The 22,760-nt window shown below is 45.6% G+C and overlaps 1 protein-coding gene across 1 annotated transcript in view; it reads right to left on the bottom strand.

Moving 5' to 3' along the window:
• Positions 1-4,327: 4,327 nt before the first annotated feature.
• The window catches only part of LOC106591937 (multidrug resistance-associated protein 1), a 110,109-nt gene continuing 91,676 nt past the window's right edge, over positions 4,328-22,760 (bottom strand). Inside the window, 4 exon segments of the mRNA XM_082972938.1 lie at positions 4,328-13,835; positions 15,531-15,725; positions 16,419-16,585; positions 16,836-16,994. Of these exon segments, the coding sequence (XP_082829064.1) occupies positions 13,727-13,835; positions 15,531-15,725; positions 16,419-16,585; positions 16,836-16,994 (630 nt within the window). The 3' untranslated portion in view covers positions 4,328-13,726.

The raw sequence follows: 22,760 nt of genomic DNA, 5'->3' as shown, positions 1-22,760 counted from the left end.
ACACACAGAGCTGGTAAAGGCTAATCTGATCCTGGGCTGTTTCATTACACAGAGCTGGTAAAGGCTAATCTGATCCTGGGCTGTTTCATTACACACAGAGCTGGTAAAGGCTAATCTGATCCTGGGCTGTTTCATTACACAGAGCTGGTAAAGGCTAATCTGATCCTGGGCTGTTTCATTACACACAGAGCTGGTAAAGGCTAATCTGATCCTGGGCTGTTTCATTACACACAGAGCTGGTAAAGGCTAATCTGATCCTGGGCTGTTTCATTACACACAGAGCTGATAAAGGCTAATCTGATCCTGGGCTGTTTCATTACACACAGAGCTGATAAAGGCTAATCTGATCCTGGGCTGTTTCATTACACACAGAGCTGGTAAAGGCTAATCTGATCCTGGGCTGTTTCATTACACACAGAGCTGGTAAAGGCTAATCTGATCCTGGGCTGTTTCATTACACACAGAGCTGGTAAAGGATAATCTGATCCTGGGCTGTTTCATTACACAGACCTGGTAAAGGCTAATCTGATCCTGGGCTGTTTCATTACACACAGAGCTGATAAAGGCTAATCTGATCCTGGGCTGTTTCATTACACAGAGCTGGTAAAGGCTAATCTGATCCTGGGCTGTTTCATTACACAGAGCTGATAAAGGCTAATCTGATCCTGGGCTGTTTCATTACACAGAGCTGTTAAAGGCTAATCTGATCCTGGGCTGTTTCATTACACACAGAGCTGGTAAAGGCTAATCTGATCCTGGGCTGTTTCATTACACACAGAGCTGGTAAAGGCTAATCTGATCCTGGGCTGTTTCATTACACACAGAGCTGGTAAAGGCTAATCTGATCCTGGGCTGTTTCATTACACACAGAGCTGGTAAAGGCTAATCTGATCCTGGGCTGTTTCATTACACAGAGCTGGTAAAGGCTAATCTGATCCTGGGCTGTTTCATTACACAGAGCTGGTAAAGGCTAATCTGATCCTGGGCTGTTTCATTACACAGAGCTGGTAAAGGCTAATCTGATCCTGGGCTGTTTCATTACACAGAGCTGGTAAAGGCTAATCTGATCCTGGGCTGTTTCATTACACACAGAGCTGGTAAAGGCTAATCTGATCCTGGGCTGTTTCATTACACAGAGCTGGTAAAGGCTAATCTGATCCTGGGCTGTTTCATTACACACAGAGCTGGTAAAGGCTAATCTGATCCTGGGCTGTTTCATTACACAGAGCTGGTAAAGGCTAATCTGATCCTGGGCTGTTTCATTACACACAGAGCTGGTAAAGGTTAATCTGATCCTGGGCTGTTTCATTACACACAGAGCTGGTAAAGGCTAATCTGATCCTGGGCTGTTTCATTACACAGAGCTGGTAAAGGCTAATCTGATCCTGGGCTGTTTCATTACACAGAGCTGGTAAAGGCTAATCTGATCCTGGGCTGTTTCATTACACACAGAGCTGGTAAAGGCTAATCTGATCCTGGGCTGTTTCATTACACACAGAGCTGATAAAGGCTAATCTGATCCTGGGCTGTTTCATTACACACAGAGCTGGTAAAGGCTAATCTGATCCTGGGCTGTTTCATTACACACAGAGCTTTTAAAGGCTAATCTGATCCTGGGCTGTTTCATTACACACAGAGCTGATAAAGGCTAATCTGATCCTGGGCTGTTTCATTACACACAGAGCTGATAAAGGCTAATCTGATCCTGGGCTGTTTCATTACACACAGAGCTGGTAAAGGCTAATCTGATCCTGGGCTGTTTCATTACACAGAGCTGGTAAAGGCTAATCTGATCCTGGGCTGTTTCATTACACAGAGCTGGTAAAGGCTAATCTGATCCTGGGCTGTTTCATTACACACAGAGCTGGTAAAGGCTAATCTGATCCTGGGCTGTTTCATTACACACAGAGCTGGTAAAGGCTAATCTGATCCTGGGCTGTTTCATTACACACAGAGCTGGTAAAGGCTAATCTGATCCTGGGCTGTTTCATTACACACAGAGCTGGTAAAGGCTAATCTGATCCTGGGCTGTTTCATTACACACAGAGCTGATAAAGGCTAATCTGATCCTGGGCTGTTTCATTACACAGAGCTGGTAAAGGCTAATCTGATCCTGGGCTGTTTCATTACACACAGAGCTGATAAAGGCTAATCTGATCCTGGGCTGTTTCATTACACACAGAGCTGGTAAAGGCTAATCTGATCCTGGGCTGTTTCATTACATACAGAGCTGGTAAAGGCTAATCTGATCCTGGGCTGTTTCATTACACAGAGCTGGTAAAGGCTAATCTGATCCTGGGCTGTTTCGTTAGACACAGAGCTGATAAAGGCTAATCTGATCCTGGGCTGTTTCATTACACACAGAGCTGGTAAAGGCTAATCTGATCCTGGGCTGTTTCATTACACACAGAGCTGGTAAAGGCTAATCTGATCCTGGGCTGTTTCATTACACAGAGCTGGTAAAGGCTAATCTGATCCTGGGCTGTTTCATTACACACAGAGCTGGTAAAGGCTAATCTGATCCTGGGCTGTTTCATTACACACAGAGCTGGTAAAGGCTAATCTGATCCTGGGCTGTTTCATTACACAGAGCTGGTAAAGGCTAATCTGATCCTGGGCTGTTTCGTTACACAAACCTGTTCCTTCTCTTGTATTCTTTCTCTCCTTCAGAGACACTGGACAGGATTCAATCTGTGTTATAAAGCTGCGTACTGGACAGGATTCAATCTGTGTTATAAAGCTGTGTACTGGACAGGATTAAATCTGTGTTATAAAGCTGTGTACTGGACAGGATTAAATCTGTGTTATAAAGCTGCGTACTGGACAGGATTCAATCTGTGTTATAAAGCTGCGTACTGGACAGGATTCAATCTGTGTTATAAAGCTGTGTACTGGACAGGATTCAATCTGTGTTATAAAGCTGTGTACTGGACAGGATTCAATCTGTGTTATAAAGCTGCGTACTGGACAGGATTCAATCTGTGTTATAAAGCTGCGTACTGGCCGGGATTCAATCTGTGTTATAAAGCTGCGTACTGGCCGGGATTCAATCTGTGTTATAAAGCTGCGTACTGGACAGGATTCAATCTGTGTTATAAAGCTGCGTACTGGCCGGGATTCAATCTGTGTTATAAAGCTGCGTACTGGACAGGATTCAATCTGTGTTATAAAGCTGCGTACTGGACAGGATTCAATCTGTGTTATAAAGCTGCGTACTGGACAGGATTCAATCTGTGTTATAAAGCTGCGTACTGGACAGTATTCAATCTGTGTTATAAAGCTGTGTACTGGACAGGATTCAATCTGTGTTATAAAGCTGCGTACTGGACAGGATTCAATCTGTGTTATAAAGCTGCGTACTGGACAGGATTCAATCTGTGTTATAAAGCTGTGTACTGGACAGGATTCAATCTGTGTTATAAAGCTGTGTACTGGACAGGATTCAATCTGTGTTATAAAGCTGTGTACTGGACAGGATTCAATCTGTGTTATAAAGCTGCGTACTGGCCGGGATTCAATCTGTGTTATAAAGCTGCGTACTGGACAGGATTCAATCTGTGTTATAAAGCTGCGTACTGGACAGGATTCAATCTGTGTTATAAAGCTGCGTACTGGCCGGGATTCAATCTGTGTTATAAAGCTGCGTACTGGACAGGATTCAATCTGTGTTATAAAGCTGCGTACTGGCCGGGATTCAATCTGTGTTATAAAGCTGCGTACTGGACAGGATTCAATCTGTGTTATAAAGCTGCCTACTGGACAGGATTCAATCTGTGTTATAAAGCTGCGTACTGGACAGGATTCAATCTGTGTTATAAAGCTGCGTACTGGACAGGATTCAATCTGTGTTATAAAGCTGTGTACTGGACAGGATTCAATCTGTGTTATAAAGCTGCGTACTGGACAGGATTCAATCTGTGTTATAAAGCTGCGTACTGGACAGCTGTCAATGAAACTTTTACATGCAATTTATGGATGAACAAACATCTTCAGCATTTACCATGAATGTGATCTCCGTGAACGCTGGGGACATTGCCTTTAGAGGAGCGTTGTCGGCTGTTTAGAGTGTCGACCTGTAACGTGCCTTGGATTGAATCCTGGCCAAAGATCGACAGACAGACCAGACAAACAGACCAAACCAGACACAGACAGACCAGACAGACAGACCAGACAGACCAAACCAGACAAACAGACCAAACCAGACAAACAGACCAGACCAGACAGACAGACCAGACAGACCAAACCAGACAAACAGACCAGACAAACAGACCAGACAAACAGACCAGACAAACAGACCAGACAAACAGACCAGACAAACAGACAGAGACAGGTTAACAAAAAAAGTACTTTATTTTTTTCAACTTTTTTACACGTCAGTTTGATTCATGTCCCGAAAAAATAATGCACACTTATAAACTAGTGCATGTATACAAATATAAAATAATTACAATATGCATACTTACAAATTATATAAATATGTAACAGCACAGTTATGTACTCAATGGTTTAACAGCGTATGTTCTGAGATGGCTTGTCTCCCTAATGGCACCTTATTCCATTTATAGTGCACTACATAGGGAATAGGGCCCATAGTAGAGCACTACATAGGGAATAGGGCCCATAGTAGAGCACTACATAGGGAATAGGGCCCATAGTAGAGCACTACATAGGGAATAGGGCCCACAGTAGCGCACTTCATAGGGAATAGGGCCCATAGTGGCGCACTACATAGGGAATAGGGCCCATAGTGGCGCACTACATAGGGAATAGGGCCCATAGTAGCGCACTACATAGGGAATAGGGCCCATAGTAGCGCACTACATTGGGAATAGGGCCCATAGTAGCGCACTACATAGGGAATAGGGCCCATAGTAGCGCACTACATAGGGAATAGGGCCCATAGTAGCGCACTACATAGGGAATAGGGCCCATAGTAGCGCACTACATAGGGAATAGGGCCCATAGTAATGCACTACATAGGGAATAGGGTGACATTTGGGACAACCCCTTACACTCAACAGACAAATCAAAAGCACGTCTCCTTGATTTACATAAAATAAACCCCACCAAGGATAAAATAAAGAAGTAACGCCACAGGAAAGCAACATCAAAGCCTCGGCCCAGTAGGCCACTACTGGCTTCACCTTCTGAGAACACACTATTCCCCCATATGGGCCCTGGTCATTAATGACTTCCTATTCCCCCATATGGGCCCTGGTCATTAATGACTTCCTATTCCCCCATATGGGCCCTGGTCATTAATGACTTCCTATTCCCCCATATGGGCCCTGGTCATTAATGACTTCCTATTCCCCCATATGGGCCCTGGTCATTAATGACTTCCTATTCCCCCATATGGGCCCTGGTCAAATGTAGAATGAGTTGACATTTGGGACGCACCCCCCAGTGAAAATGAGTAACATGAGTCCATGGAGAGAATATATTACTAAGGTGTTTGAGGCTTGAGACTTTCTGATCAGTCTGACTAACCCAACACCTTATTGAGACTTGTTGATCAGCCTGACTAACCCAACACCTTATTGATAATCGCTGATCAGCCTGACTAACCCAACACCTTATTGAGACTTGTTGATCAGCCTGACTAACCCAACACCTTATTGAGACTTGCTGATCAGCCTGACTAACCCAACACCTTATTGAGACTTGCTGATCAGCCTGACTAACCCAACACCTTATTGAGACTTGCTGATCAGCCTGACTAACCCAACACCTTATTGAGACTTGTTGATCAGCCTGACTAACCCAACACCTTATTGAGACTTGCTGATCAGTCTGACTAACCCAACACCTTATTGAGACTTGCTGATCAGTCTGACTAACCCAACACCTTATTGAGACTTGTTGATCCCAACACCTTATTGAGACTTTCTGATCAGTCTGACTAACCCAACACCTTATTGAGACTTGTTGATCCCAACACCTTATTGAGACTTGTTGATCCCAACACCTTATTGAGACTTTCTGATCAGTCTGACTAACCCAACACCTTATTGAGACTTGCTGATCAGCCTGACTAACCCAACACCTTATTGAGACTTGTTGATCAGCCTGACTAACCCAACACCTTATTGAGACTTGCTGATCAGTCTGACTAACCCAACACCTTATTGAGACTTGTTGATCCCAACACCTTATTGAGACTTGTTGATCCCAACACCTTATTGAGACTTTCTGATCAGTCTGACTAACCCAACACCTTATTGAGACTTGTTGATCAGCCTGACTAACCCAACACCTTATTGAGACTTGCTGATCAGTCTGACTAACCCAACACCTTATTGAGACTTGTTGATCCCAACACCTTATTGAGACTTGTTGATCCCAACACCTTATTGAGACTTGCTGATCAGCCTGACTAACCCAATAGCGTATGGCTCCAGAGGTTCAATAATATAATAACACCTACTAACCAACAGATAAAGTGCCAACAAGGAAAAAGTTGTCTCTGCTCAACGCAGAAGGCTACAGTCAAATTATCCTATATTTGGCCCAAATGGCACCCTATTCCCTATAAAGTGCACTACTTTTGAACAGAGCACTATGGGACCTGGTCAAAAGTAGTGCACTATGTAGGGAATAGGGTGCCATTTGGGATTTAACCAGAAGGATATAACAATGTGTATTACATTCATTTAAATAAAGCAAGCCAGCCAGGTCTCTCCCTAGGCTAGTTACAGGTTACAGACAACATGTCTCTCCCCAGGCTAGTTACAGGTTACAGACAACATGTCTCTCCCCAGGCTAGTTACAGGTTACAGACAACATGTCTCTCCCCAGGCTAGTTACAGGTTACAGACAACATGTCTCTCCCTAGGCTAGTTACAGGTTACAGACAACATGTCTCTCCCCAGGCTAGTTACAGGTTACAGACAACATGTCTCTCCCTAGGCTAGTTACAGGTTACAGACAACATGTCTCTCCCTAGGCTAGTTACAGGTTACAGACAACATGTCTCTCCCTAGGCTAGTTACAGGTTACAGACAACATGTCTCTCCCTAGGCTAGTTACAGGTTACAGACAACATGTCCCTCCCCAGGCTAGTTACAGGTTACAGACAACATGTCTCTCCCTAGGCTAGATACAGGTTACAGACAACATGTCTCTCCCTAGGCTAGTTACAGGTTACAGACAACATGTCCCTCCCCAGGCTAGTTACAGGTTACAGACAACATGTCTCTCCCCAGGCTAGTTACAGGTTACAGACAACATGTCTCTCCCCAGGCTAGTTACAGGTTACAGACAACATGTCTCTCCCCAGGCTAGTTACAGGTTACAGACAACATGTCTCTCCCTAGGCTAGATACAGGTTACAGACAACATGTCTCTCCCCAGGCTAGTTACAGGTTACAGACAACATGTCTCTCCCTAGGCTAGTTACAGGTTACAGACAACATGTCTCTCCCTAGGCTAGTTACAGGTTACAGACAACATGTCTCTCACTAGGCTAGTTACAGGTTACAGACAACATGTCTCTCACTAGGCTAGTTACAGGTTACAGACAACATGTCTCTCCCTAGGCTAGTTACAGGTTACAGACAACATGTCTCTCCCCAGGCTAGTTACAGGTTACAGACAACATGTCTCTCCCTAGGCTAGTTACAGGTTACAGACAATATGTCTCTCCCTAGGCTAGTTATAGGTTACAGACAACATGTCTCTCCCCAGGCTAGTTACAGGTTACAGACAACATGTCTCTCCCCAGGCTAGTTACAGGTTACAGACAACATGTCTCTCCCCAGGCTAGTTACAGGTTACAGACAACATGTCTCTCCCTAAGCTAGTTACAGGTTACAGACAACATGTCTCTCCCTAGGCTAGTTACAGGTTACAGACAACATGTCTCTCCCCAGGCTAGTTACAGGTTACAGACAACATGTCTCTCCCTAGGCTAGTTACAGGTTACAGACAACATGTCTCTCCCAGGCTAGTTATAGGTTACAGACAACATGTCTCTCCCAGGCTAGTTATAGGTTACAGACAACATGTCTCTCACTAGGCTAGTTACAGGTTACAGACAACATGTCTCTCCCTAGGCTAGTTACAGGTTACAGACAACATGTCTCTCCCCAGGCTAGTTATAGGTTACAGACAACATGTCTCTCCCTAGGCTAGTTACAGGTTACAGACAACATGTCTCTCCCTAGGCTAGTTACAGGTTACAGACAACATGTCTCTCCCCAGGCTAGTTACAGGTTACAGACAACATGTCTCTCCCCAGGCTAGTTACAGGTTACAGACAACATGTCTCTCCCCAGGCTAGTTACAGGTTACAGACAACATGTCTCTCCCCAGGCTAGTTACAGGTTACAGACAACATGTCTCTCCCCAGGCTAGTTACAGGTTACAGACAACATGTCTCTCCCCAGGCTAGTTACAGGTTACAGACAACATGTCTCTCCCTAGGCTAGTTACAGGTTACAGACAACATGTCTCTCCCCAGGCTAGTTACAGGTTACAGACAACATGTCTCTCCCTAGGCTAGTTACAGGTTACAGACAATATGTCTCTCCCTAGGCTAGTTATAGGTTACAGACAACATGTCTCTCCCCAGGCTAGTTACAGGTTACAGACAACATGTCTCTCCCCAGGCTAGTTACAGGTTACAGACAACATGTCTCTCCCCAGGCTAGTTACAGGTTACAGACAACATGTCTCTCCCTAGGCTAGTTACAGGTTACAGACAACATGTCTCTCCCCAGGCTAGTTACAGGTTACAGACAACATGTCTCTCCCTAGGCTAGTTACAGGTTACAGACAACATGTCTCTCCCCAGGCTAGTTACAGGTTACAGACAACATGTCTCTCCCTAGGCTAGTTACAGGTTACAGACAACATGTCTCTCCCCAGGCTAGTTACAGGTTACAGACAACATGTCTCTCCCTAGGCTAGTTACAGGTTACAGACAACATGTCTCTCCCTAGGCTAGTTACAGGTTACAGACAACATGTCTCTCCCTAAGCTAGTTACAGGTTACAGACAACATGTCTCTCCCTAGGCTAGTTACAGGTTACAGACAACATGTCTCTCCCCAGGCTAGTTACAGGTTACAGACAACATGTCTCTCCCTAGGCTAGTTACAGGTTACAGACAACATGTCTCTCCCAGGCTAGTTATAGGTTACAGACAACATGTCTCTCCCAGGCTAGTTATAGGTTACAGACAACATGTCTCTCACTAGGCTAGTTACAGGTTACAGACAACATGTCTCTCCCTAGGCTAGTTACAGGTTACAGACAACATGTCTCTCCCCAGGCTAGTTATAGGTTACAGACAACATGTCTCTCCCTAGGCTAGTTACAGGTTACAGACAACATGTCTCTCCCTAGGCTAGTTACAGGTTACAGACAACATGTCTCTCCCCAGGCTAGTTACAGGTTACAGACAACATGTCTCTCCCCAGGCTAGTTACAGGTTACAGACAACATGTCTCTCCCCAGGCTAGTTACAGGTTACAGACAACATGTCTCTCCCAGGCTAGTTACAGGTTACAGACAACATGTCTCTCCCCAGGCTAGTTACAGGTTACAGACAACATGTCTCTCCCTAGGCTAGTTACAGGTTACAGACAACATGTCTCTCCCTAGGCTAGTTACAGGTTACAGACAACATGTCTCTCCCCAGGCTAGTTACAGGTTACAGACAACATGTCTCTCCCCAGGCTAGTTACAGGTTACAGACAACATGTCTCTCCCCAAGCTAGTTATAGGTTACAGACAACATGTCTCTCCCTAGGCTAGTTACAGGTTACAGACAACATGTCTCTCCCCAGGCTAGTTACAGGTTACAGACAACATGTCTCTCCCCAGGCTAGTTACAGGTTACAGACAACATGTCTCTCCCCAGGCTAGTTACAGGTTACAGACAACATGTCTCTCCCTAGGCTAGTTACAGGTTACAGACAACATGTCTCTCCCCAGGCTAGTTATAGGTTACAGACAACATGTCTCTCCCCAGGCTAGTTATAGGTTACAGACATGTCTCTCACTAGGCTAGTTACAGGTTACAGACAACAGACTGCCACACAGGGCTTGGGTCAAGAGAAGTGTGGTGTAGGATGCCGTTTGAGGTGTGGCACTATGGAAAGCAGCATCTGGGAGGTCAAGGGTCAAAGGCCACCCAGGCAGAGGTCAAGGGTGGGTGACCTCACTCTCTTTACCACTACTCAACGTAGAGGGGGGCGGGATCTGACTGATGGGACAGGTTTCTCCAGCTGACGTCTGTGATTGGACAGATATCCATTCACTCACTCCCTGTGGGGATAACATTGCACTGTCTGTCAAATAAATATTCAACCATAGTCCACCCGGTTCTATTGGAGATAAAAGATCAGAACATTCCGGTTACATTGGATAGAACAAATTAGAATATTCTGATTCTTTCCTCTGATGGCAATAAAGGCAATCTGGGGCAGAGAAAAAACAAAAAGGACTCTTTTATAGTCTCTTAACAGAGTACACTTTCAAAAGCACAAAATGCCCATTTAGAATAAAATATTCAAAAAAAATCCTAGGTGGTATTCTGAGTCTGTTTGAGAGAGGAGAGCAGATCAGATGGCCTTCTGACTGAACTTCTGACTTCCCAGCAAACCGGAGCGGACAAATTCTGCAAGAATCCAGACACCCGTTTAAAGGATAGTTGAACAAACAGAGTTTGGGAGAAACAGTAAGAGTTGTTGGAAGGGATTTGTCCTGGAGAAGTCTTTAGTTAAGGGAGGGAGGGATGGTGGTAGGAGTAACAGCAGTAAGAGTTGTTGGAAGGGATTTGTCCTGGAGAAGTCTTTAGTTAAGGGAGGGAGGGATGGTGGTAGGAGTAACAGCAGTAAGAGTTGTTGGAAGGGATTTGTCCTGGAGAAGTCTTTAGTTAAGGGAGGGAGGGATGGTGGTAGGAGTAACAGCAGTAAGAGTTGTTGGAAGGGATTTGTCCTGGAGAAGTCTTTAGTTAAGGGAGGGAGGGAGGAGTAACAGCAGTAAGAGTTGTTGGAAGGGATTTGTCCTGGAGAAGTCTTTAGTTAAGGGAGGGAGGGATGGTGGTAGGAGTAACAGCAGTAAGAGTTGTTGGAAGGGATTTGTCCTGGAGAAGTATTTAGTTAAGGGAGGGAGGGATGGTGGTAGGAGTAACAGCAGTAAGAGTTGTTGGAAGGGATTTGTCCTGGAGAAGTCTTTAGTTAAGGGAGGGAGGGATGGTGGTAGGAGTAACAGCAGTAAGAGTTGTTGGAAGGGATTTGTCCTGGAGAAGTCTTTAGTTAAGGGAGGGAGGGATGGTGGTAGGAGTAACAGCAGTAAGAGTTGTTGGAAGGGATTTGTCCTGGAGAAGTCTTTAGTTAAGGGAGGGAGGGAGGAGTAACAGCAGTAAGAGTTGTTGGAAGGGATTTGTCCTGGAGAAGTCTTTAGTTAAGGGAGGGAGGGATGGTGGTAGGAGTAACAGCAGTAAGAGTTGTTGGAAGGGATTTGTCCTGGAGAAGTATTTAGTTAAGGGAGGGAGGGATGGTGGGAGGAGTAACAGCAGTAAGAGTTGTTGGAAGGGATTTGTCCTGGAGAAGTCTTTAGTTAAGGGAGGGAGGGAGGAGTAACAGCAGTAAGAGTTGTTGGAAGGGATTTGTCCTGGAGAAGTCTTTAGTTAAGGGAGGGAGGGATGGTGGTAGGAGTAACAGCAGTAAGAGTTGTTGGAAGGGATTTGTCCTGGAGAAGTCTTTAGTTAAGGGAGGGAGGGATGGTGGGAGGAGTAACAGCAGTAAGAGTTGTTGGAAGGGATTTGTCCTGGAGAAGTATTTAGTTAAGGGAGGGAGGGAGGAGTAACAGCAGTAAGAGTTGTTGGAAGGGATTTGTCCTGGAGAAGTATTTAGTTAAGGGAGGGAGGGAGGAGTAACAGCAGTAAGAGTTGTTGGAAGGGATTTGTCCTGGAGAAGTCTTTAGTTAAGGGAGGGAGGGATGGTGGTAGGAGTAACAGCAGTAAGAGTTGTTGGAAGGGATTTGTCCTGGAGAAGTCTTTAGTTAAGGGAGGGAGGGATGGTGGTAGGAGTAACAGCAGTAAGAGTTGTTGGAAGGGATTTGTCCTGGAGAAGTCTTTAGTTAAGGGAGGGAGGGAGGGAGGAGTAACAGCAGTAAGAGTTGTTGGAAGGGATTTGTCCTGGAGAAGTATTTAGTTAAGGGAGGGAGGGATGGTGGTAGGAGTAACAGCAGTAAGAGTTGTTGGAAGGGATTTGTCCTGGAGAAGTCTTTAGTTAAGGGAGGGAGGGATGGTGGTAGGAGTAACAGCAGTAAGAGTTGTTGGAAGGGATTTGTCCTGGAGAAGTATTTAGTTAAGGGAGGGAGGGAGGAGTAACAGCAGTAAGAGTTGTTGGAAGGGATTTGTCCTGGAGAAGTATTTAGTTAAGGGAGGGAGGGATGGTGGTAGGAGTAACAGCAGTAAGAGTTGTTGGAAGGGATTTGTCCTGGAGAAGTCTTTAGTTAAGGGAGGGAGGGAGGAGTAACAGCAGTAAGAGTTGTTGGAAGGGATTTGTCCTGGAGAAGTCTTTAGTTAAGGGAGGGAGGGAGGGAGGAGTAACAGCAGTAAGAGTTGTTGGAAGGGATTTGTCCTGGAGAAGTATTTAGTTAAGGGAGGGAGGGATGGTGGTAGGAGTAACAGCAGTAAGAGTTGTTGGAAGGGATTTGTCCTGGAGAAGTCTTTAGTTAAGGGAGGGAGGGATGGTGGTAGGAGTAACAGCAGTAAGAGTTGTTGGAAGGGATTTGTCCTGGAGAAGTATTTAGTTAAGGGAGGGAGGGAGGAGTAACAGCAGTAAGAGTTGTTGGAAGGGATTTGTCCTGGAGAAGTATTTAGTTAAGGGAGGGAGGGATGGTGGTAGGAGTAACAGCAGTAAGAGTTGTTGGAAGGGATTTGTCCTGGAGAAGTATTTAGTTAAGGGAGGGAGGGAGGAGTAACAGCAGTAAGAGTTGTTGGAAGGGATTTGTCCTGGAGAAGTCTTTAGTTAAGGGAGGGAGGGAGGAGTAACAGCAGTAAGAGTTGTTGGAAGGGATTTGTCCTGGAGAAGTCTTTAGTTAAGGGAGGGAGGGATGGTGGTAGGAGTAACAGCAGTAAGAGTTGTTGGAAGGGATTTGTCCTGGAGAAGTATTTAGTTAAGGGAGGGAGGGAGGAGTAACAGCAGTAAGAGTTGTTGGAAGGGATTTGTCCTGGAGAAGTCTTTAGTTAAGGGAGGGAGGGATGGTGGTAGGAGTAACAGCAGTAAGAGTTGTTGGAAGGGATTTGTCCTGGAGAAGTCTTTAGTTAAGGGAGGGAGGGATGGTGGTAGGAGTAACAGCAGTAAGAGTTGTTGGAAGGGATTTGTCCTGGAGAAGTCTTTAGTTAAGGGAGGGAGGGATGGTGGTAGGAGTAACAGCAGTAAGAGTTGTTGGAAGGGATTTGTCCTGGAGAAGCAGCAGCATCAGGTTCAGTGGAGTGAATCCTTTACATATTCTGTAGTAGAGAGTGGAGGGGCAGGAGAAGTAGAGGGAGGGATGGAGGGAGGAAGGGAGGAGTGGAGGTAGAGTGCTCCCATAATTTACACAGACTTATCATTCAGAAACATTGAAATCCTTAGAAATCTCCTCTCTCTCCCTCTGCTACCTCTACCCTGCACAGCCTCCCGGTCGGAGGAGGGGAAGAGGGGGTTGGAGGAGGAGTTCTCTGTAAGGATGTCATCTTTAAGCGCCAGTCCTCTCCCGTTTGCCCCTCAGACCAGTCCAGAGTCTTTAGCCATCTTGTAGAAGATTCCTCTCTTGGTGATGAGAGTGGAGGGAGAGTCAAACTCTGCCATCTCCCCTTTATCCAGGACCAGCACTCTGAAGGGAGGAGGAGAGAGAGATGAGAGAGAGCAGGTGTGTGTGTTTTCACATATTACCTGGTGTAGTCCATGATAGTACTGAGTATGTGTGTATATTACCTGGTGTAGTCCATGATAGTATTGAGTCTGTGTGTATATTACCTGGTGTAATCCATGATAGTACTGAGTCTGTGTGTATATTACCTGGTGTAGTCCATGATAGTACTGAGTATGTGTGTATATTACCTGGTGTAGTCCATGATAGTATTGAGTCTGTGTGTATATTACCTGGTGTAGTCCATGATAGTATTGAGTCTGTGTGTATATTACCTGGTGTAGTCCATGATAGTACTGAGTCTGTGTGTATATTACCTGGTGTAGTCCATGATAGTACTGAGTCTGTGTGTATATTACCTGGTGTAGTCCATGATAGTATTGAGTCTGTGTGTATATTACCTGGTGTAGTCCATGATAGTATTGAGTCTGTGTGTATATTACCTGGTGTAGTCCATGATAGTACTGAGTCTGTGTGTATATTACCTGGTGTAATCCATGATAGTACTGAGTCTGTGTGTATATTACCTGGTGTAGTCCATGATAGTACTGAGTCTGTGTATATTACCTGGTGTAGTCCATGATAGTACTGAGTCTGTGTGTATATTACCTGGTGTAGTCCATGATAGTACTGAGTCTGTGTATATATTACCTGGTGTAGTCCATGATAGTATTGAGTCTGTGTGTATATTACCTGGTGTAGTCCATGATAGTACTGAGTCTGTGTATATATTACCTGGTGTAGTCCATGATAGTACTGAGTCTGTGTGTATATTACCTGGTGTAGTCCATGATAGTATTGAGTCTGTGTGTATATTACCTGGTGTAGTCCATGATAGTACTGAGTCTGTGTGTACATTACCTGGTGTAGTCCATGATAGTATTGAGTCTGTGTGTATATTACCTGGTGTAGTCCATGATAGTACTGAGTCTGTGTGTACATTACCTGGTGTAGTCCATGATAGTACTGAGTCTGTGTGTATATTACCTGGTGTAGTCCATGATAGTACTGAGTCTGTGTGTATATTACCTGGTGTAGTCCATGATAGTAGTGAGTCTGTGTGTACATTACCTGGTGTAGTCCATGATAGTACTGAGTCTGTTTGTATATTACCTGGTGTAGTCCATGATAGTACTGAGTCTGTGTGTATATTACCTGGTGTAGTCCATGATAGTATTGAGTCTGTGTGTATATTACCTGGTGTAGTCCATGATAGTACTGAGTCTGTGTGTATATTACCTGGTGTAGTCCATGATAGTACTGAGTCTGTGTGTATATTACCTGGTGTAGTCCATGATAGTACTGAGTCTGTGTATATATTACCTGGTGTAGTCCATGATAGTATTGAGTCCGTGTGTATATTACCTGGTGTAGTCCATGATAGTACTGAGTCTGTGTGTATATTACCTGGTGTAGTCCATGATAGTACTGAGTCTGTGTGTATATTACCTGGTGTAGTCCATGATAGTACTGAGTCTGTGTGTATATTACCTGGTGTAGTCCATGATAGTACTGAGTCTGTGTGTATATTACCTGGTGTAGTCCATGATAGTACTGAGTCTGTGTGTATATTACCTGGTGTAGTCCATGATAGTACTGAGTCTGTGTGTATATTACCTGGTGTAGTCCATGATAGTACTGAGTCTGTGTGTATATTACCTGGTGTAGTCCATGATAGTATTGAGTCTGTGTGCGATGGTCAGGACAGTACAGTCATCAAACTGGGTTCTGATGGTGGACTGGATCAGGTTGTCTGTCTCCAGGTCCACAGCAGCTGTGGCCTCATCCAGAACCAGGATCTTGGTCTTCCTCAGGAGGGCTCGGGCCAGACACACCAGCTGGCGCTGACCCAGACTGGAGAGAGAGAGAGATGTTAGAGAGAGAGAGGTAAGAAACGAGAAGGAGAGAGGAGAAAGGTAAGGAGAGAGGTAAGAAGAGAAGGAGAGAGGTAAGAAGAGAAGGAGAGAGGTAAGAAGAGAAGGAGAGAGGTAAGAAGAGAAGGAGAGAGGTAAGAAGAGAGGTAAGAAGAGAAGGAGAGAGGTAAGGAGAGAAGGAGAGAAGAGAAGGAGAGAGGTAAGGAGAGAAGGAGAGAGGTAAGAAGAGAGGTAAGAAGAGAAGGAGAGAGGTAAGGAGAGAAGGAGAGAAGAGAAGGAGAGAGGTAAGGAGAGAAGGAGAGAGGTAAGAAGAGAAGGAGAGAGGTAAGAAGAGGTAAGAAGAGAAGGAGAGAAGTAAGAAGAGGTAAGAAGAGAAGGAGAGAAGTAAGAAGAGGTAAGAAGAGAAGGAGAGAAGTAAGAAGAGAGGTAAGAAGAGGAGGAGAGAGGTAAGGAGAGAGGTAAGAAGAGGAGGAGAGAGGTAAGGAGAGAGGTAAGAAGAGGAGGAGAGAGGTAAGGAGAGAGGTAAGAAGAGGAGGAGAGAGGTAAGGAGAGAGGTAAGAAGAGGAGGAGAGAGGTAAGGAGAGAAGGAAGAGGTAAGGAGAGAAGGACAAGAGAGCAAACCAGAAGCTGTGTGTGTATGTAATTCTATGTAGGCCTATGTAGCCTTGTGTACCTAAGGTTCTCTCCCCCCTCTGAACACTCGTGGTTGAGTTTGTCCGGCAGGCCAGACACAAAACTCTTGAGATGGGACAGCTCCAGGGCTCTCCACACCTCCTCATCAGAGTAGCCATCGAAGGGGTCCAGATTCATCCTCAGAGACCCAGAGAACAACACTGGGTCCTGGAGGGGGGGGGGGAAGAGGGGGAGAGAGGGATAGGAGGGAGGGGAGAGGAAGGGAGAAAAGGGGGAGAGTGGGAAAAGAGGAAGGGGAGAGAGGGAAAGGAGGAAAGGGAGGGGGGGAGAGAGAAGGGGGAGAGAGGGAAAGGAGGGAGGGGAGGGGGAGGGAGGGGAAAAATAAAGATATTTTAAATATAACATGTATCCAGAAGAGTGTGGGTTAGTTTGAGTGCGTCTGCATGTGGGTGTGTACCTGTGGTATGATGGTGATCCTGGAGCGGAGTTCATGTAGACCCAGCGTAGCGATGTTAACTCCATCTATATGAATCTCTCCCTCACACGCCTCGATGATGCGGAACAATCCTAGAGTCAGAGAGGACTTCCCTGCTCCTGTACGACCTACTATCCCCACCTGGAACAACATCATCATCAACAGTCACTACCCTGCTCCTGTACAACCTACTATACCCACCTGGAACATCATCATCATCATCAACAGTCACTACCCTGCTCCTGTACGACCTACTATACCCACCTGGAACATCATCATCATCATCAACAGTCACTACCCTGCTCCTGTACAACCTACTATACCCACCTGGAACATCATCATCATCATCAACAGTCACTACCCTGCTCCTGTACGACCTACTATACCCACCTGGAACAACATCATCATCATCATCAACAGTCACTACCCTGCTCCTGTACGACCTACTATACCCACCTGGAACAACATCATCATCATCATCAACAGTCACTACCCTGCTCCTGTACGACCTACTATACCCACCTGGAACATCATCATCATCATCATCAACAGTCACTACCCTGCTCCTGTACGACCTACTATACCCACCTGGAACATCATCATCATCATCATCAACAGTCACTACCCTGCTCCTGTACAACCTACTATACCCACCTGGAACATCATCATCATCATCATCAACAGTCACTACCCTGCTCCTGTACGACCTACTATACCCACCTGGAACATCATCATCATCATCATCAGTCACTACCCTGCTCCTGTACAACCTACTATACCCACCTGGAACATCATCATCATCATCAACAGTCACTACCCTGCTCCTGTACAACCTACTATACCCACCTGGAACATCATCATCATCATCAACAGTCACTACCCTGCTCCTGTACAACCTACTATACCCACCTGGAACAACATCATCATCATCATCAACAGTCACTACCCTGCTCCTGTACGACCTACTATCCCCACCTGGAACATCATCATCAACAGTCACTACCCTGCTCCTGTACGACCTACTATACCCACCTGGAACATCATCATCATCATCATCAGTCACTACCCTGCTCCTGTACAACCTACTATACCCACCTGGAACAACATCATCATCATCATCAGTCACTACCCTGCTCCTGTACAACCTACTATCCCCACCTGGAACATCATCATCATCAGTCACTACCCTGCTCCTGTACAACCTACTATACCCACCTGGAACATCATCATCATCATCAACAGTCACTACCCTGCTCCTGTACAACCTACTATACCCACCTGGAACATCATCATCATCATCAACAGTCACTACCCTGCTCCTGTACAACCTACTATACCCACCTGGAACATCATCATCATCATCAACAGTCACTACCCTGCTCCTGTACAACCTACTATACCCACCTGGAACAACATCATCATCATCATCAACAGTCACTACCCTGCTCCTGTACAACCTACTATACCCACCTGGAACATCATCATCATCATCATCAGTCACTACCCTGCTCCTGTACAACCTACTATACCCACCTGGAACAACATCATCATCATCATCAACAGTCACTACCCTGCTCCTGTACAACCTACTATACCCACCTGGAACATCATCATCATCATCATCAACAGTCACTACCCTGCTCCTGTACAACCTACTATACCCACCTGGAACAACATCATCATCATCATCAACAGTCACTACCCTGCTCCTGTACAACCTACTATACCCACCTGGAACATCATCATCATCAACAGTCACTACCCTGCTCCTGTACAACCTACTATACCCACCTGGAACATCATCATCATCATCATCAACAGTCACTACCCTGCTCCTGTACAACCTACTATACCCACCTGGAACATCATCATCATCATCATCAACAGTCACTACCCTGCTCCTGTACAACCTACTATACCCACCTGGAACATCATCATCATCAACAGTCACTACCCTGCTCCTGTACAACCTACTATACCCACCTGGAACATCATCATCATCATCATCAACAGTCACTACCCTGCTCCTGTACAACCTACTATACCCACCTGGAACATCATCATCATCATCATCAACAGTCACTACCCTGCTCCTGTACAACCTACTATACCCACCTGGAACATCATCATCATCATCATCAGTCACTACCCTGCTCCTGTACAACCTACTATACCCACCTGGAACATCATCATCATCATCATCAACAGTCACTACCCTGCTCCTGTACAACCTACTATACCCACCTGGAACATCATCATCATCATCATCAACAGTCACTACCCTGCTCCTGTACAACCTACTATACCCACCTGGAACAACATCATCATCATCATCAACAGTCACTACCCTGCTCCTGTACAACCTACTATACCCACCTGGAACATCATCATCATCATCATCAACAGTCACTACCCTGCTCCTGTACAACCTACTATACCCACCTGGAACATCATCATCATCATCAACATGCACTACCCTGCTCCTGTACAACCTACTATACCCACCTGGAACATCATCATCATCATCAACAGTCACTACCCTGCTCCTGTACAACCTACTATACCCACCTGGAACAACATCATCATCATCATCATCATCAGTCACTACCCTGCTCCTGTACAACCTACTATACCCACCTGGAACATCATCATCAACATCATCAGTCACTACCCTGCTCCTGTACAACCTACTATACCCACCTGGAACATCATCATCATCATCATCAGTCACTACCCTGCTCCTGTACAACCTACTATACCCACCTGGAACATCATCATCATCATCAACAGTCACTACCCTGCTCCTGTACAACCTACTATACCCACCTGGAACATCATCATCATCATCATCAACAGTCACTACCCTGCTCCTGTACAACCTACTATACCCACCTGGAACAACATCATCATCATCATCAACAGTCCACTACCCTGCTCCTGTACAACCTACTATACCCACCTGGAACATCATCATCATCATCATCATCAGTCACTACCCTGCTCCTGTACAACCTACTATACCCACCTGGAACATCATCATCATCATCAACAGTCACTACCCTGCTCCTGTACAACCTACTATACCCACCTGGAACATCATCATCATCATCAACAGTCACTACCCTGCTCCTGTACAACCTACTATACCCACCTGGAACATCATCATCATCATCATCAGTCACTACCCTGCTCCTGTACAACCTACTATACCCACCTGGAACATCATCATCAACATCATCAGTCACTACCCTGCTCCTGTACAACCTACTATACCCACCTGGAACATCATCATCATCATCATCAACAGTCACTACCCTGCTCCTGTACAACCTACTATACCCACCTGGAACAACATCATCATCATCATCAACAGTCACTACCCTGCTCCTGTACAACCTACTATACCCACCTGGAACAACATCATCATCATCATCATCAGTCACTACCCTGCTCCTGTACAACCTACTATACCCACCTGGAACATCATCATCATCATCAACAGTCACTACCCTGCTCCTGTACAACCTACTATACCCACCTGGAACATCATCATCATCATCATCAACAGTCACTACCCTGCTCCTGTACGACCTACTATACCCACCTGGAACATCATCATCATCATCAACAGTCACTACCCTGCTCCTGTACAACCTACTATACCCACCTGGAACATCATCATCAACATCATCAGTCACTACCCTGCTCCTGTACAACCTACTATACCCACCTGGAACATCATCATCATCATCATCAACAGTCACTACCCTGCTCCTGTACAACCTACTATACCCACCTGGAACAACATCATCATCATCATCAACAGTCACTACCCTGCTCCTGTACAACCTACTATACCCACCTGGAACAACATCATCATCATCATCATCAGTCACTACCCTGCTCCTGTACAACCTACTATACCCACCTGGAACATCATCATCATCATCAACAGTCACTACCCTGCTCCTGTACAACCTACTATACCCACCTGGAACATCATCATCATCATCATCAACAGTCACTACCCTGCTCCTGTACGACCTACTATACCCACCTGGAACATCATCATCATCATCAACAGTCACTACCCTGCTCCTGTACAACCTACTATACCCACCTGGAACATCATCATCATCATCATCAGTCACTACCCTGCTCCTGTACGACCTACTATACCCACCTGGAACAACATCATCATCATCATCAACAGTCACTACCCTGCTCCTGTACGACCTACTATCCCCACCTGGAACATCATCATCATCATCATCAACAGTCACTACCCTGCTCCTGTACAACCTACTATACCCACCTGGAACATCATCATCATCATCAACAGTCACTACCCTGCTCCTGTACAACCTACTATACCCACCTGGAACATCATCATCATCAGTCACTACCCTGCTCCTGTACAACCTACTATACCCACCTGGAACATCATCATCATCATCATCAGTCACTACCCTGCTCCTGTACAACCTACTATACCCACCTGGAACAACATCATCATCATCATCAACAGTCACTACCCTGCTCCTGTACAACCTACTATACCCACCTGGAACATCATCATCATCATCATCAACAGTCACTACCCTGCTCCTGTACAACCTACTATACCCACCTGGAACATCATCATCATCATCAACAGTCACTACCCTGCTCCTGTACAACCTACTATACCCACCTGGAACATCATCATCATCATCATCAGTCACTACCCTGCTCCTGTACAACCTACTATACCCACCTGGAACATCATCATCATCATCAACAGTCACTACCCTGCTCCTGTACAACCTACTATACCCACCTGGAACATCATCATCATCATCATCATCAGTCACTACCCTGCTCCTGTACAACCTACTATACCCACCTGGAACAACATCATCATCATCATCAACAGTCACTACCCTGCTCCTGTACAACCTACTATACCCACCTGGAACATCATCATCATCATCATCAACAGTCACTACCCTGCTCCTGTACAACCTACTATACCCACCTGGAACATCATCATCAACAGTCACTACCCTGCTCCTGTACAACCTACTATACCCACCTGGAACACAATAGTGAAAGACCGTCATGACCAAAGACAGTGTACAGTTCTCATAGGAAAACATGTCACACTTAGCCACCATGCTAACACAGGCTGGGCATGCAGAGTAGCTACGATAGTGCCACCGATGAAGAACAACAGCCACAGCAAAGCATCCATGCTAGAAAAATGTTATTTTGCTCACAACGATGGCATCCATCCATGAACCCCCTCCGCGGCTGGTATGCAACCGTTTTTCCCCTTACGGTTAAAGCCCGTGTCACACGAAGCAATTTGGACGTCATTTCTGATGAAAATTACAAGTGACATCATCTCAAGCAACTAAAACGCAATTGAAATTCAAACATCCAATCCTGTCATACATCACGGTTTCAAAATAATTTGTTTATCCAAATGTTTGGTAATTGTAACAGCATCGATGTAGACCAAATGCTGGCTGTGAAAATTAGCTAGCTAGCCAAAATATTGTTTATCTGCCAACCATGTTTTACCACGCTAGCAACGAGCTAAACTAGGGAACGTTAGCTAGCTAATGCAACCAAGTTGCAGGCAATTTTGGCAACATAAATGGAGTCCAGATTGCTTCGTGTGACATCGATTTATAACTAACAAGCTAACTCTCTTGGTTTCGGACTTTGCAACAGTATGGATCATATTTATACACGTTCACTCCTGTTACACAGCCTAATCCCCCGTCACGCAGCCTGATCCCCCCCGTCACCCAGCCTAATCCCCCCCGTCACGCAGCCTGATCCCCCCCGTCACGCAGCCTGATCCCCCCGTCACGCAGCCTGATCCCCCCCGTCACGCAGCCTGATCCCCCCCGTCACGCA

This window comes from Salmo salar, chromosome 03 (assembly GCF_965601325.2).
Source record: "Salmo salar chromosome 03, fSalSal1, whole genome shotgun sequence".
In the NCBI taxonomy this organism is placed as follows: domain Eukaryota; kingdom Metazoa; phylum Chordata; class Actinopteri; order Salmoniformes; family Salmonidae; genus Salmo; species Salmo salar.
The sequence above is the reverse complement of the archived record's forward strand: the minus strand, read 5'-3'. Positions and strand labels throughout refer to the sequence as shown.